The 16246-nt window shown below is 45.3% G+C and overlaps 1 protein-coding gene across 1 annotated transcript in view; it reads right to left on the reverse strand.

Annotated features, from left to right (window-relative positions):
- Positions 1–16246, reverse strand: part of LOC124789913 — a 97652-nt gene that overhangs the window by 51077 nt on the left and 30329 nt on the right. Inside the window, exon 2 of the mRNA XM_047257430.1 lies at positions 6118–6432. Coding sequence (XP_047113386.1) covers positions 6118–6432 — 315 coding nt within the window. The remainder of the gene's footprint in view (positions 1–6117; positions 6433–16246) is intronic.

Here is a 16246-nt window from a genome sequence, read left to right on the forward strand (position 1 = left end):
TTACATTTGTCCTCTAGCCATCCCTGCTTAGCCATTTTGCACTTCCTGTCGATCTCATTTTTGAGACGTTTGTATTCCTTTTTGCCTGTTTCACTTACTGCATTTTTATATTTTCTCCTTTCATCAATTAAATTCAATATTTCTTCTGTTACCCAAGGATTTCTACTAGCCCTCGTCTTTTTACCTACTTGATCCTCTGCTGCCTCCACTACTTCATCCCTCAAAGCTACCCATTCTTCTTCTACTGTATTTATTTCCCCCATTCCTGTCAATTGCTCCCTTATGCTCTCCCTGAATCTCTGTACAACCTCTGGTTCTTTTAGTTTATCCAGGTCCCATCTCCTTAAATTCCCACCTTTTTGCAGTTTCTTCAGTTTTAATCTACAGGTCATAACCAATAGATTGTGGTCAGAGTCCACATCTGCCCCTGGAAATGTCTTACAATTTAAAACCTGGTTCCTAAATCTCTGTCTTACCATTATATAATCTATCTGATACCTTTTAGTATCTCCAGGGTTCTTCCATGTATACAACCTTCTTTCATGATTCTTAAACCAAGTCTTAGTTATGATTATGTTGTGCTCTGTGCAAAATTCTACTAGGCGGCTTCCTCTTTCATTTCGGTCCCCCAATCCATATTCACCTACTATGTTTCCTTCTCTCCCTTTTCCTACACTCGAATTCCAGTCACCCATGACTATTAAATTTTCGTCTCCCTTCACAATCTGAATAATTTCTTTTATTTCATCATACATTTCTTCAATTTCTTCGTCATCTGCAGAGCTAGTTGGCATATAAACTTGTACTACTGTAGTAGGTGTGGGCTTCGTATCTATCTTGGCCACAATAATGCGTTCACTATGCATTTTGTAGTAGCTTACCCGCATTCCTATTTTCCTATTCATTATTAAACCTACTCCTGCATTACCCCTATTTGATTTTGTGTTTATAACCCTGTAGTCACCTGACCAGAAGTCTTGTTCCTCCTGCCACCGAACTTCACTAATTCCCACTATATCTAACTTCAACCTATCCATTTCCCTTTTTAAATTTTCTAACCTACCTGCCCGATTAAGGGATCTGACATTCCACGCTCCGATCCGTAGAACGCCAGTTTTCTTTCTCTTGATAACGACATCCTCTTGAGTAGTCCCCGCCCGGAGATCCGAATGGGGGACTATTTTACCTCCGGAATATTTTACCCAAGAGGACGCCATCATCATGTAATCATACAGTAAAGCTGCATGCCCTCGGGAAAAATTACGGCTGTAGTTTCCCCTTGCTTTCAGCCGTTCGCAGTACCAGCACAGCAAGGCCGTTTTGGTTATTGTTACAAGGCCAGATCAGTCAATCATCCAGACTGTTGCCCTTGCAACTACTGAAAAGGCTGCTGCCCCTCTTCAGGAACCACACGTTTGTCTGGCCTCTCAACAGATACCCCTCCGTTGTGGTTGCACCTACGGTACGGCTATCTGTATCGCTGAGGCACGCAAGCCTCCCCACCAACGGCAAGGTCCATGGTTCATGGGGGGGCTTTTACCATTAAGGTTTAAAATGAATTTGTAAAACAGGAGGCCGTAGTACTCTGCGTTTTCAAGATATCTTTTTAATGACGAGTGAAGATTTGGATGAACTTTTGATATTAATATTTTATTCTTCAGCTTCATCTTTCAGAGGCGTTGTTAGTGCAAAAGCTCCGAGTCATTGGTCGACAAAATAGCTGTAGAAGTCCTGAAGATTTTTATTTTCAGGTGCATCTCCTTAATACACAACTAACGTCTCAAGGGCAATGTCCGCCTTCATAGGTGAGTGACCACTCACCGCGGCAGGATACCATGGGAGGGACCCAGGTTCGATTCCTGGCCGGGTCGGAGATTTTCTCCGCTTGGGAACTGGCTGTCGTATTGTTTTTAACATTTCGTCCTCACCGACCAGAAAATTGCCGAAGGGACGTCAACGGAAAAGACTTTCTCCTGGCGACCGGTCTGCCCTAGCCATGCGCACATTTCATTTCATAGAAATATGTGCTATAGCTGGACACATTCTTATGTGTTAGGATAGTTCTTCGTTTACCTTGTGGGCACGAATAAGGCCACAACTGGTTTCCACGAACATTAATTAAAAAGGTAATTGCAACCAGTAATCTCTGCCTCAGGACGGGATGATACCAATTCAGAAGCCCATCATGAGAAGACACAGATTCCATCCAGGTACATTGGTTTTAAACGTTTCAAAAAAGCAATCATCTGTTGCACAGCAGAATAGTATCCTCGGTGGAGCCAGAAAAATTTGAAAGACCTTTCCTGGCAACGCAACGGGCAGATCAGAACGGGTCAACAGCCAGGTGAAATTGCAGTGAGAAAGAATTGCTGATGGTGCAGAAGTGAACGCGGAAATTATTGTGACATCCTAAATGAGCAGGGAGCCCAAGTCAGCAACGTAGGAGAATGATGTAACAGCGACATAGGGATACTGCCATAATGGTGACGGCGCGCAGTAAGAAATGTGTGAAGTATGAACAATTACTCAAATTGTTTGCTTCAAGTGGCTCTTCCCAACAGTACATTGCAAGTATCGACGCAAAGGCCGATCAAGCTCACATAAATTCTTCTTTATATCTGGCAACCGGTTTCGACAGATTTAACTGTCGTTTTCTGGTCAGTAACATAAAGCATGTATTTGAAACTTCCTGGCAGATTAAAACTGTGTGCCGGACCGAGACTCGAACACAGTTTTAAATCAGCGCACCTCCGCTGCAGAGTGAAAATTTCATTCTGGATCATGCATAAACATGGAATATATCTTCTATCATGATTTACGGTTATGACACGAGAAAACTGATGTGTTTGACGTTACAAAAAACGAAAATGGAAACTACATTTACATACCTTCAAAAATTGTTTGTTATAAAACGTGTTCATCGTGAGTTTGAACCTCGTGCCATGTTATCATTATGGTTGGTAAAGTATAGCACATTATGTAAAAAGTCTGTCAGAAGTAAAACGTTTCCAGTTAGGAAGTACCTTGTGCACATGTCCATGTCCGTATACCTGCCTCTCACAGGTAAATGTTGAGTCTTAAAAATTACAATAAACAATAAAATGTATATCTGTTCACCTGTGTACGGCATGTTCCATACAGTGGAGATCCACCTTCGGCTAAGCATTTGGTGCAAATGGATGACAGTGAGGCAAAGATAAGACGTGTACGTACTTACAAGCACTCGACGGGTCTTACGTAGGCATCATAAAATCAGAGCGTTAATTATTCTCTTTCAAAAATTAAGAATTCCAAACTTTTGTGACTGGTTTTTAAACATTGTAACGATTACAGAACTGCACTGTATTTGTACGCGAAAATTTTTTTACATTCTCATTGTATCCTTCAGAAGTCCTGATTAGTTCATGTATGTTAGGTAAGTTTTAGTATTTACTCAGCTAAAGTATATTTCTGTGTCATTGTGGCGAGTAAAAATGAATTGATGGTTTGGCATTGTTGGCCGGGAGGCCCTGCGTGTTAGGAAAAACAAAACCGCACCAAGCAAGATGTCCGATGCATGTGTAAGTTACTAAATGCAACAGGAGTCATGGAAGAGGGGAGGGGTGCGGAGGCGGGATTCAGCGCAAATATGACACGATCGCAGACAACTATACGTTATTGTGTACATCCCTAGCTGGGAAGGTGACATGGGAGGGGGCGGGGTTGGGGGGAGAGTGTGTAGATTCAACTTACGGTATCTACAGAATGTATACACAATATTAACACACAATATAATTTTTGAAATAATAAAGTGTTGACGTCCGGGGGAGGGGAGGGGAGGGAGGAATTTGCTATAGGTACCACGGACGACGAACTGGAGCTTACGTTGCTTAGATTCAGTAGATATCATCTATCTACAATGTATGTATAAAGCATCCACTATAAAATATCAGGGCATTGAGGTATAATTATTGAAAACGGCAGTGCATAATTGCGTAGAATGAATATATTATATAGCGGCACTGGTGAAACAAGGAAGAAGTGCAGTTCAACATCACACATTTCAATCTATAACAATGCAAGATGTTGCAACACATTATAAACATGTTTCGTAATAAACAATGTTTTGAAGATACGTAAATGTACAGTTTGCATTTTCGTTTCTCGTAATGTCAAACAAACAATTTTCTCGAATATTACATCTTAGTCCTAAATTATAATGGGAGACATATTCCATTAATATTTATGATGTTAGAGACCAGAAGATGACAGTTATATCTGTCGAAACCGACTGTCAAAAATAGAGAAGAGTTAATACAATCTCGGCTACTGAACGTTTCTTACCAAATAAAAAAGATTGCTCCTTCTAATTTCCTCAGCATGAGAAAACTCATTCAGACAGGAAGGTGTATCCTGGAACAGCCTGTTCCGATGTGCACTACCCGAAGCATTTTGGGCCCTGCAGAAGTGTTAACATGTCCATCTCCGCACATGTGCCACTCTGCCGACTGTCACGAACTCGGCAATAAGCGTCTTATTTTGGAGACTGATTATTTGACTTACGAGCTTTTGTTCTTCCGTTGCCACAGAAACCATTTAAACATGTGCATTTAGGTATGATTTCAATTTTTTTTCGTCATTATGTAGGCAGTTACCGGAGAGATTTTATAAATTTTATACACTACTGGCCATTAAAATTGCTACACAACGAAGATGTGTTACAGACGCGAAATTTAACCGACAGGAAGAAGATGCAGTGATATGCAAATGATTAGCTTTTAAGAGCATTCACACAAGACTGGTGACGGTGGCGACACCTACAACGTGCTGACATGAGGAGAGTTTCCAACCGATTTCTCATACACAAACAGCAGTTGACCGGCGTTGCCTGGTGAAACGTTTTTATGATGCCTCGTGTAAGGAGGAGAAATGCGTACCATCACGTCTCCGACTTTGATAAAGGCCGGATTGTAGCCTATCGCGATTGCGGTTTATCGTATCGCGACATTGCTGCTCGCGTTGGTCGAGATCCAATGACTGTTAGCAGAATATGGAATCGGTGGGTTCAAGAGGGTAATGCGGAACGCCGTGCTGGTTCCCAACGGCCTCGTATAACTAGCAGTCCAGATGACGGGCATCTTATCCGCATGGCCGTAACGGATCGTGCAGCCACGTCTCAATCCCTGAGTCGACAGATGGGGACGTTTGCAAGACAACAACCATCTGCACGAACAGTTCGACGACGTTTGCAGCAGCATGGACTATCAGCTCGGAGACCGCGGCTGCTGTTACCCTTGACGCTGCATCACAGACAGGAGCGCCTGCGATGGTGTACTAAACGACGAACCTGGGTGCACGAATGGCAAAATGTAATTTTTTCGGATGAATCTAGGTTGTGTTTACAGCATCATGATGGTCGCATCCATGTTTGGCGACATCGCGGTGAACGCACATTGGAAGCGTGTGTTCGTCATCGCCATACTGGCGTATCACCCGGCGTGATGCTATGGGGTGCCATTGGTTACTCGTCTCGGTCACCTCTTGTTCGCATTGACGGCACTTTGAAGAGTGGACGTTACATTTCAGATGTGTTACGTCCCGTGGCTCTACCCTTCATTCGAACCCTGAGAAACCCTACATTTCAGCAGGATAATGCACGACCGCATGTTGCAAGTCCTGCACGGGCCTTTCTGGATACAGAAAATGTTCGACTGCTGCCCTGGCCAGCACATTCTCCAGATCTCTCACCAACTGGAAACGTCTGGTCAATGGTGGCCGAGCAACTGGTTCGTCACAATACGCCAGTCACAACTCTTGATGAACTGTGGTATCGTGTTGAAGCTGCATGGGTAGCTATACCTGTACAGCCATCCAAGCTCTGTCTGCCTCAATGCCCAGGCGTATCAAGGCCGTTATTACGGCCAGAGTTGGTTGTTCTGGGTACTGATTACTCAGGATCTACGCACCCAAATTGCGTGAACATGTAATCACATGTCAGTTCTAGTATAATATATTTGCCCAATGAATACCCGTTTATCATCTGCATTTCTTCTTGGTGTAGCAATTTTAATGGCCAGTAGTGTATATGATAGTAGAAGAGAGGTTGTGTTGCGCGAACTTTTAAACGGACGCAGTTACCTGCTGAGCTGGGCGGAGACGAGGTTGGAGTAGGGCGCGAAGCGCGCTGGGCTGCTGTACATCTCGCAGACGAGCTGCTCGCGGCACGGCTCCGAGTCGCTGCCCAGCTGCTTGAAGACGCTGTCGAGCCGAGACAGCAGAGGGCTGTAGAACGGGTCGTAGTGGCTCAGCAGCAGCGACGACTTCGGGATCTGATGGAACACCGTGAAGTCGTGCGGCCGCGGGGACTTGACCCCAGGGCCCAACACCGCTGGCCGCGACCCGTAGTAGTTACCGAGGCCCATCCCCAGCTTCGGCGCCGCCGTCGGCCTGAAACTGCAAACAGAGGTCCCATAATTAGACAGGCAGAAGCTCCACGGCCTCATTTGCATACTGGTCTGGTGGCATACACCTGCATTTGAATGAAGGTACTTGTAGGTATTACAAACGAGCATTCTGTCCCTGCTATACACCAACCTAAGGACACAGTATGGAATGTAAATTATCAATACTTTACTCGTACGTAGTATTACAGGAATAATACTTTAATAGAAAAATTATCGATACCTCGTGGTATAGATAAGAAGAAGAGAATAGGAATTTATATTTAATAAAGTTAGTCCATTTTCACAAGTTTTAAATTACATAATACGTGTTAAATTAAGCAATGTTTTTATTTTCATTACAGATTACAATTTTTAAAAATTTTCTGAGGTGGAATGCTGAATAATTGAAAAGATTACCGGAAAAAAACAGCTTTATAATATCAGGAGGCCGTACCCCCACAGCTCTTACGTATCTGAAGAATGTCGTATTACCGCCTTGAGCTGCTGGAAAAATTCTTTATTTGCACAACCAGTTTCGGTCGTCTAATTATCATCAGATTCCTAGATACCAAATAAAAATAACACATAAGGCTTAAACTTTCATGAATCTGCTGACATTGAAAGTAGTACACTGGGGTACACTTGTATGTGGCACCAGAATATGATAAAAATATTAATAAATTAAAATGAAACTAATATGCTATAAACGATGAATGTCTCTGGTAGGCTTGATAACGGGGATCGCTGACTGTACGCGACCGCAGAGCCAAAGGTACTGCCTTGTTGGAGTTAGAAAGCGCTGGGCGCTCAGTTGTAGGTAGCTGTCTGTGAAAAAAAGACGATGGAGTAGGCAGTTTTTGTGGTGTGCTGTGTGAAGCACAGGTATGTCAAAATTGTTGAGCATGGAAGCAGAAATCTTCTTGTGACCGAGGTAAAGATGCTAAATAATTATGATCTCTGTTTTTGCTAACGCGTTAGTATAGATGAGTTGGCTGATAATTCGTAATTGTTCAGTAACCCCAGAATGTGCGTAAACTGTTTAAATAAAAAGGCTAGTTACATATTTCAGTTTTGTAATGCTATGTGTAATTTGATGATTTGCATTTATGTGGGATTAATCAAGTTAGACAATACTTGTTGTTTAAATCTCATTGTTTGTGGATCAGTTGTGAGTAATGTAACTTCAATTGTCAGATGTTTTTGAAAAGACGAACTTAACTTGCAATACAATTTTGCTAAAAAAAACCTGAGTGTTAGTAATTCACCATAACTGGTATCTTCAGCCTCTACGGAGTGCGTGGTAACAACCAATTTCGCGTCTAGGTCTTGTTCGTGTTACAGTTTTAACTTCCTGCCAGTATCATCTGAGCCCACCAAGAAGTGCCTGGTTATGCTCTTCGGATAATGGTCCTCTCCGTCGTTTGGACGTTGATGCCATTTTAAAACCTTGGTAGTTATTCACCAATCTTCTAAATTTGACGTTTCTTAATGGACATGGTCCTTGTGAAGACAAAGATGAACTCATGAAAGAAGAATTCTATAGCCAACTGAATCTCACATATGACTCACTGCCAAACCATAGTATCAAAACAATTCTTGGGGACTGAGGTAGGAAGAGAGACAACTTACAGACCTGACATTGGAAATTACATAAAAAAGCAATGACAATGGTAGCCGTTTGATTACTTTCGCTACAGATCACAACTCATGTATATCTAGTACCATGTTCCCCCATAAAAATATTCATAAGGGGACATGGATATCATCTGATGGCCAAACTGTGAACCAGATGATCATGTATGTATCCAAAAACATTTTGCAAATTGCATCAAGGACACCAGGTCATTCAAAGGAGTGGACTGTGACACTGATCATTTCCTAGTAATAGCTAAAATTACGGTAAATTTTAAGTGAGTCACAAACACAATGACCAAAAGCGTAATCTATCATGTAAATATGTTAAAGGAGCCAGAAAGAAATGAACAGTTTGTGATAGAACTAGCTGTGAATATAACAAATCTGGAGCAAATGGAGTCTGGTCACAATAACATAAATGAAGACTGGACGAAAATCAAAACCACCCTGAATGAAGCAGCCGCAAAGTTTTGGGAAAACGGGAAAAACCTAACCGGATATGGCTCAACCAGATATGCGAAAGAAAAATTGAGGGAAGAAGGAGAGCTAGAAAGGAGTGGTTAGAAAACATGAACAATAATATAACTAAAAACAAAAAACCTTTTGTAAAATTTAGGAGGGAGTCTGGCAGCGCCAGGCGTTTTGTTCGGAGCATCGCGTAACATAGCCTCTCGTTGTTCTTCCAAAGTCACGTCCGATAAGAGCGTTGTGGGTTCTGAGAAACGGGTAGGTCGGATAGGACTTTTCTGACTCCTATAGCCCTGTTGTACTCTCGCTCGTAGAAAAGTGTATAAAAACTTGTGAAGGCTAGGACGACATCCATTAGTGTTTCAGGTCGTTGTAGATCTCCCGTCTCCACTTCCATAATGAGGTGCCTCTTGCGTCTTCTCCTGTCTTGAATGATATGATGGAAGGAAGGTCGTTCTCAACTAACATCATCAGTTGTGCTCGCCCACACACGCACATACGTAGCAATTGTCTTGACGTGGTGTTCTGCCGGTTGTTGTTCCGACGACGGCGGTTGCACAGCCAGTTCGCGGAGCGCGGTGTAGTAGAAATCACTGGTCGCAGTACACCAGCGGCACAAGGCGGGTTTGACACATCGTAACAACAACTGAAGCTTGGAACCGAAGGCGGGTAATCGCCGTTGGCATCTGCTCCACGTGGACTCAGCTTCGCAGCTATAGTTTACCTGATCAAGGAGGGCCACATCGAGGCGCCACGGATCCCTACTTCGTCGGACGCGTGTGCGTGAGAGGGTGAAAGTACACACATACGCTAGATGGTCCGTAAACGCTGCCGGCCACATCTCAGGTCGCGTATGACGTAAGCTCGATACAAACGGCTTGCGGAAGGGCTAGTAAAGTACGTGTACGCCTTTCGATCGCCGTGTTGTATTACCCATGTGTCCAACAAAGCCATGTTCTTTACAAATACAGGGAATAACGACCGCAAGGCAGTAGTTGCTAGGCTGAATACCGTAACACCTACAACCATCAAAAAGAAACGCAAGGTATATCTATTTAAAAAAGCTGATAAAAATGCTCTTAACACCGTTTTAAGAGACAGTCTCCACTCCTTCCGATCTGATTATGTAAGCGTAGAAAAGTTGTGGAATGATTTCATAGAGATATTATCGACAGCAAAATTGAGAGATGTATAACACACAAATTAATGAGTGATGGTACTTATCCCGCATGGTTCGCAAAACGGGTCAGATCACTGTTGTAGAAGCAGCGAAAAAAGCATGCCAAATTTAAAAGAACGCGAAATCCCCAAGCCCGGCAAAGTTTTGCAGAAGTTCGAAATACAGCGCGTACTTCAATGCGAGATGCTTTCAATAATTTCCACAACGAAACTCTGTCTCGAAATCTGGCAGAAAACCCAAAGAGTTTCTGGTCATACATAAAGCACGCCAGTGGCAAGACGCAATCAATACTTTCAGTGCGCGGTAACGACGGTGAAGTCACTGATGACAATGCCACTAAATCAGAGTTATTAAACACGGTTTTCCGAAACGCCTTCACCAAATAAGACGAAGTAAATATTCCTGAATTCCAATCAAGAACAACTGCCAAGATGAGAAACATAGAGCAGTCATCATCGGTGTCGCAAAGCAGCTTAAATCACTTAATAAAGGCAAGGCTTCCGGTCCAGATTGTATACCAGTCAGGTTCCTCTCAGAATACGCTGATACAATAGGTCCATTTCTAGTAATCATACACAACCGCTCGCTCACAGAAAGATCCGTACCTAAAGACTGGAAAATTGCTCAAATCACACCAATACCCAAAAAGGGAAGTAGGAGTAATCTGTTGAATTACAGGCCCATATCACTAACGTCGATTTGCAGTAGGGTTTTGGAACATATACAGTATTCGAACATTTTGAAGTTCCTCGAAGAAAACGATTTATTGACACACAGTCAGCACGAATTCAGAACATATCGTTATTGCGAAACACAAGTAGCTCTTTACACTATGAAGTAATGAGAGCTATCGACATGGATGTCAAATTGATTCCATGTATTTAGATTTCCAGACGGCTTTCGACATCGTTCCTCACAAGCGTATTCTAACTAAATTGAGTGCCCATGGGATAACGCCTCAGTTGCGCGACTGGATTCGTGATTTCCTGTCAGAAAGGTCACAGTTAGTAGTAATAGACGGAAAGTCATCGAGTGAAACAGAAGTAATATCCGGTGTTCCCCAAGGAAGTGTTATAGGCCCTCTACTGTTCCTGGTCTACACTCCTGCAAATGGAAAAAAGAACACATTGACACCGGTGTGTCAGACCCACCATACTTGCTCCGGACACTGCGAGAGGGCTGTACAAGCAATGATCACACGCACGGCACAGCGGACACACCAGGAACCGCGGTGTTGGCCGTCGAATGGCGCTAGCTGCGCAGCATTTGTGCACCGCCGCCGTCAGTGTCAGCCAGTTTGCCGTGGCATACGGAGCTCCATCGCAGTCTTTAACACTGGTAGCATGCCGCGACAGCGTGGACGTGAACCGTATGTGCAGCTGACGGACTTTGAGCGAGGGCGTATAGTGGGCATGCGGGAGGCCGGGTGGACGTACCGCCGAATTGCTCAACACGTGGGGCGTGAGGTCTCCATAGTACATCGATGTAGTCGCCAGTGGTCGGCGGAAGGTGCACGTGCCGGTCGACCTGGGACCGGACCGCAGCGACGCACGGATGCACGCCAAGACCGTAGGATCCTACGCAGTGCCGTAGGGGACCTCACCGCCACTTCCCAGCAAATTAGGGACACTGTTGCTCCTGGGGTATAGGCGAGGACCATTCGCAACCGTCTCCATGAAGCTGGGCTACGGTCCCGCACACCGTTAGGCCGTCTTCCGCTCACGCCCCAACATCGTGCAGCCCGCCTCCAGTGGTGTCGCGACAGGCGTGAATGGAGGGACGAATGGAGACGTGTCGTCTTCAGCGATGAGAGTCGCTTCTGCCTTGGTGCCAATGATGGTCGTATGCGTGTTTGGTGCCGTGCAGGTGAGCGCCACAATCAGGACTGCATACGACCGAGGCACACAGGGCCAACACCCGGCATCATGGGGTGGGGAACGATCTCCTACACTGGCCGTACACCACTGGTGATCGTCGAGGGGACACTGAATAGTGCACGGTACATCCAAACCGTCATCGAACCCATCGTTCTACCATTCCTAGACCGGCAAGGGAACTTGCTGTTCCAACAGGACAATGCACGTCCGCATGTATCCCGTGCCACCCAACGTGCTCTAGAAGGTGTAAGTCAACTACCCTGGCCAGCAAGATCTCCGGATCTGTCCCCCATTGAGCATGTTTGGGACTGGATGAAGCGTCGTCCCACGCGGTCTGCACGTCCAGCACGAACGCTGGTCCAACTGAGGCGCCAGGTGGAAATGGCATGGCAAGCCGTTCCACAGGACTACATCCAGCATCTCTACGATCGTCTCCATGGGAGAATAGCAGCCTGCATTGCTGCGAAAGGTGGATATACACTGTACTAGTGCCGACATTGTGCATGCTCTGTTGCCTGTGTCTATGTGCCTGTGGTTCTGTCAGTGTGATCATGTGGTGTATCTGACCCCAGGAATGTGTCAATAAAGTTTCCCCTTCCTGGGACAATGAATTCACGGTGTTCTTATTTCAATTTCCAGGAGTGTATATTAACGACATAGTAGAAGATCTCCGTCTTAGATTGTTTGCAGGTGATGCTTTCTTTTACCGTCTAGTAAAGTCATCAGATGACCAAAACCACGAATTGCAAAATGATTTAGATACGATATCTGTATGGTGCCAAAAGTGGCAATTGACCCTGAATAAAGAAAAGTGTGAAGTTATTCACATGAGTACTAAAAGGAATCCGCTGAATTTCGATTACCCAATAAGTCACACAAATCTGAAGGCTGTAAATTCAACTAAATACTTAGGGATTATAATTACAAATACCCTAAATTATAACGATCACATAGGTAATGTTGTGGGTAGGGCAAACCAAATATTGCGATTCATTGGCAGAACATTTAGAAGGTGCAACAGATCTACTAAAGAGACTGCTTGCACAAAGCTTGTCCACCCAATTATGGAGCATTGCTGTGCGGTGTGGGATCCGCATCAGGTGGGGCTGATGGATGACATCGGAAAAGTACAAAGAAGGGCAGCTCGTTTTGTATTATCGCGAAGTAGGGGAGATAGTGTCACAGACATGATACGTGAAATAGAGTGGCAATCATTAAAACAAAGGCGTTTTTCCTTGCGAAGGGATCTTCTCATGAAATTTCAATCACCAGTTTTCTCCTCTGATTGCAAAAACATTCTGATGCCACCCACCTAAATATGGAGAAATGATCATCACGATAAAATAAGAGAAATCAGGGCGCGCACAGAAAAATTTAAGTTTTTCCCGCTCGCCATTCTAAAGTGGAACGATAGAGAGACAGCTTGAAGGTGGTTGATTGAACCCTCTGCGAGGCACTTTATTGTGAACAGCAGAGTAATCACGTTGATGTAGATGTAGACGTAGATGTGGAAGTGCCGGGGAGATGGTATAGTGCGATATCTAGTCGGATGACCTGAGCACACAATTGAAATCTCCGCCTACTACCAAGTGATCGGCATTGTCGTGGAAGAGCAGTGTTATGTCTACGGCATAAAAGGTGCTGCGTTGTCTCCTTCTGTCGCTTCCGGAAGGAGCGTACAGGTTCAGCAGACGGACTGTACCAACAGCGAGTGTGATCCCACGGATCGCCTGTAAATAGGATACAACAGTTGCCATCATCCTTTCCCTGAGCAAAATAGCCGTACCTCCTCCACCCAAGTCTGAAGGCATGGCGTAGGCATCATATCCGTAGGTATCGAGACAGAGAACTGGTAGGACTTCTAGAAGGAAAACAACATCCAGATCAAAAATGATTCAAATGGCTCTGAGCACTATGGGACTTAACTTCTGAGGTCATCAGTCCCCTAGAACTCAGAACTACTTAAACCTAACTAACCTAAGGACACCGCAAACATCCATGCCCGAGGCAGGATTCGAACCTGTGACCGTAGCGGTCGCGCAGTTCCAGACTGTAGCGCCTAGAACCGACATCCAGATCCGCAGCTCGTAATGTATCTTACACTGTACGAGTTTTGAGAGTAGAAGTAGTGCCGTTGACATTAATCGTGGAGAGGCGGTATGTCTGTTCCATCAAGTCGTGGAGGACTCAAAATGGCTCAAATGGCTCTGAGCACTATGCGACTTAACTTCTGAGGTCATCAGTCGCCTAGAACTTAGAACTAATTAAACTTAACTAACCTAAGGACATCACACACACCCATGCCCGAGGCAGGATTCGAACCTGCGACCGTAGCGGTCGCTCGGCTCCAGACTGCAGCGCCTAGAACCGCACAGCCACTCCGGCCGGCACGTGGAGGGCTGTCCTTGGTATTATAGGTGGGCAGTACTCGCTGTGAGGAGTGTCTTCAGGGCGAAGAGATAGGAAGCGGCGAATATAGGTCATGCCGGCCCAGGCATCTGTCGCCGTCAACGTAGACGCCACCAACGGCATCGGTGTACCGTCAGGGTCCTGAAACGCATCCTAGTTCTTCATCTCCTCAGCCTGATCTCCCAGAGAGGTCGACAACACTGGATCTCGAGAGGCTGACGTAGTTATGGAAGCATTTCCTGGGGCGGAGCTGCGGTTATCTCCCACGTCCCCACAGAGCGCGGTCCCGTCGGTAGCCGGGGAAGACATCGATCCATGTAGTACGTTAGGGTCGGCCGTGCCGGATCGCTGTATCGGCTGACGCACCTCTTCATCTATCATTGCTTCCTCGGGCCATTCTAGTGCCTCGGTCGTTATGCGCCGTTTCTTATGGCGCTTTGGCGATTTCTGTTTACGTTGTCTCGCCTCTGTGTCCGGCACAAGGCAGGGGGTGGATGCAGCATCCTGTTCTTCAACTTCCACCGCAACGTCGTCTTGTCATTGCAGTGGTGCATACGTTCCGCCTGGGCTCGACGAGAGGGCAACAGAGGCATCGGCGCTAGAAGACGCTGGGGGTCTTCAGGAACTGTTGCAGGGGCCTCCAAGGCTAGTACCTATATAGAAGGTCGTTATAGACAACTGACGTCTCCTGTCTCGCCTCTGAATCTTACGTAATCGGCATAGAATCTGGTCGTCTGAAGACGTCTGCACGAGGCGACATTCTGAACGTAAATGACCTACCTGTCCACATCCGGAGCAGGTCCTCGGCTGACCGTCGGAAATAATTATCGCCCAGCAACCAGCGATCGTCAGATTCTAAAATATATGGCAGTGCTGTTCAATAACGACCTGTCGCACCCCGTTAAGGACAGGGTAAGTTTAGACGATCTTCCATTTTTCACCGTATGGCAGAAGACTGTGCCATAGGGTCAAAGAACAAGTGTGACCAAATCCGCTGGAACTTCAAATGGCAGCTCAACAAGCGCACATTTTGTATTTCAAGTTCAGGACGTTCAAGTGTTACCACATCCACGTTTCCGTCTCAGTGACAGAACCTGTAACCTTCCGTCGAGCGTCTAAGATGTATGTCACAAGTCTCATCTTCAGTGAACTTAAGATATACAACGCTGGACACGATAGACAAGTGGATACCCGGCAGCTGTTTCGGGTCAGCATGTATAAAGTGTAGTAAAAAGCTCTCTACTTCATGGACATTGGATCTAGAGTACGTTGCGTCAAACTCCATCTTGGTCGCGGCTTTCCGACCAGAAAGAGCCATTGGATATCAGGAACAAAACTATAAAACTCAACTCCAGCGCAGTGGCGCGATATACAACAGACTCGGAAACGCGACACGGAGTGGCCAGGATGTATCGCATCGCTCCGCAGCCGAAGGCCGACTCCTTTGGCTATCCCAGCACGACATATGGCCAGACCCAATGTCGACAACCATGTGTTTACAACCTAAACTCGTACGTCGACTGTGTAGATTCCCGTACAGGGGAGACATTTTACTTGAAAGTCGCTTGCCTGGTGTCGGCGGATAAATTCGATACTGCAATGCCTGTGTTATTCTGAATTACGATCCAAAGTTCCTGCAAGTCAGAAGGAGCAGGCATTGCGGAGACTACAGCCATTATGAAATATGTGAAATATATTTGCAGTTGTGAATATGCAGAACAGTCGTGTTCGGATAGGCAGATGCTAAGGCAACCGATCGCGATAAGCAGGAAATCCTTTTCGAGTACCGGCCCGGCGCAAATTTTCAGTGTCTTCATTTCATTATACAGCTGATGGTTGTCCATATTCGCAACTGCGAATACATTTCATGTCTTTCATATTGGCTGTGGTTGCCGCAGATCCTGTTCCTTCGGATATACATGCTTGTCCAAAGGAACATTGCATCGTAATTCAGAATAAGACAGGCATAGCAATACTGTATCGTAGATACAGTTAGTATCAGTTATTCTCATAGCATAGATGACAGAGCCGTTTCGATCCTTAGTATCATGCCATACATAATTTTTGTATCGCTGTCTTGATCGGTTTTAGGAAACCAAACGAAGCACACGTTTGCCAACACCATCTCTTTCGGGACACTTGAATTTGCACGCTCGACGACCTGAATGGCTAACTTCAGTGCTGATTAACTCGGAAACGGCGCAACGCATCAAATTTTTTTTCTTAACAATAATTTCTCTACACAACCTACGCTG

The sequence above is a fragment of the Schistocerca piceifrons genome, chromosome 3 (assembly GCF_021461385.2).
Source record: "Schistocerca piceifrons isolate TAMUIC-IGC-003096 chromosome 3, iqSchPice1.1, whole genome shotgun sequence".
NCBI classification, from domain to species: domain Eukaryota; kingdom Metazoa; phylum Arthropoda; class Insecta; order Orthoptera; family Acrididae; genus Schistocerca; species Schistocerca piceifrons.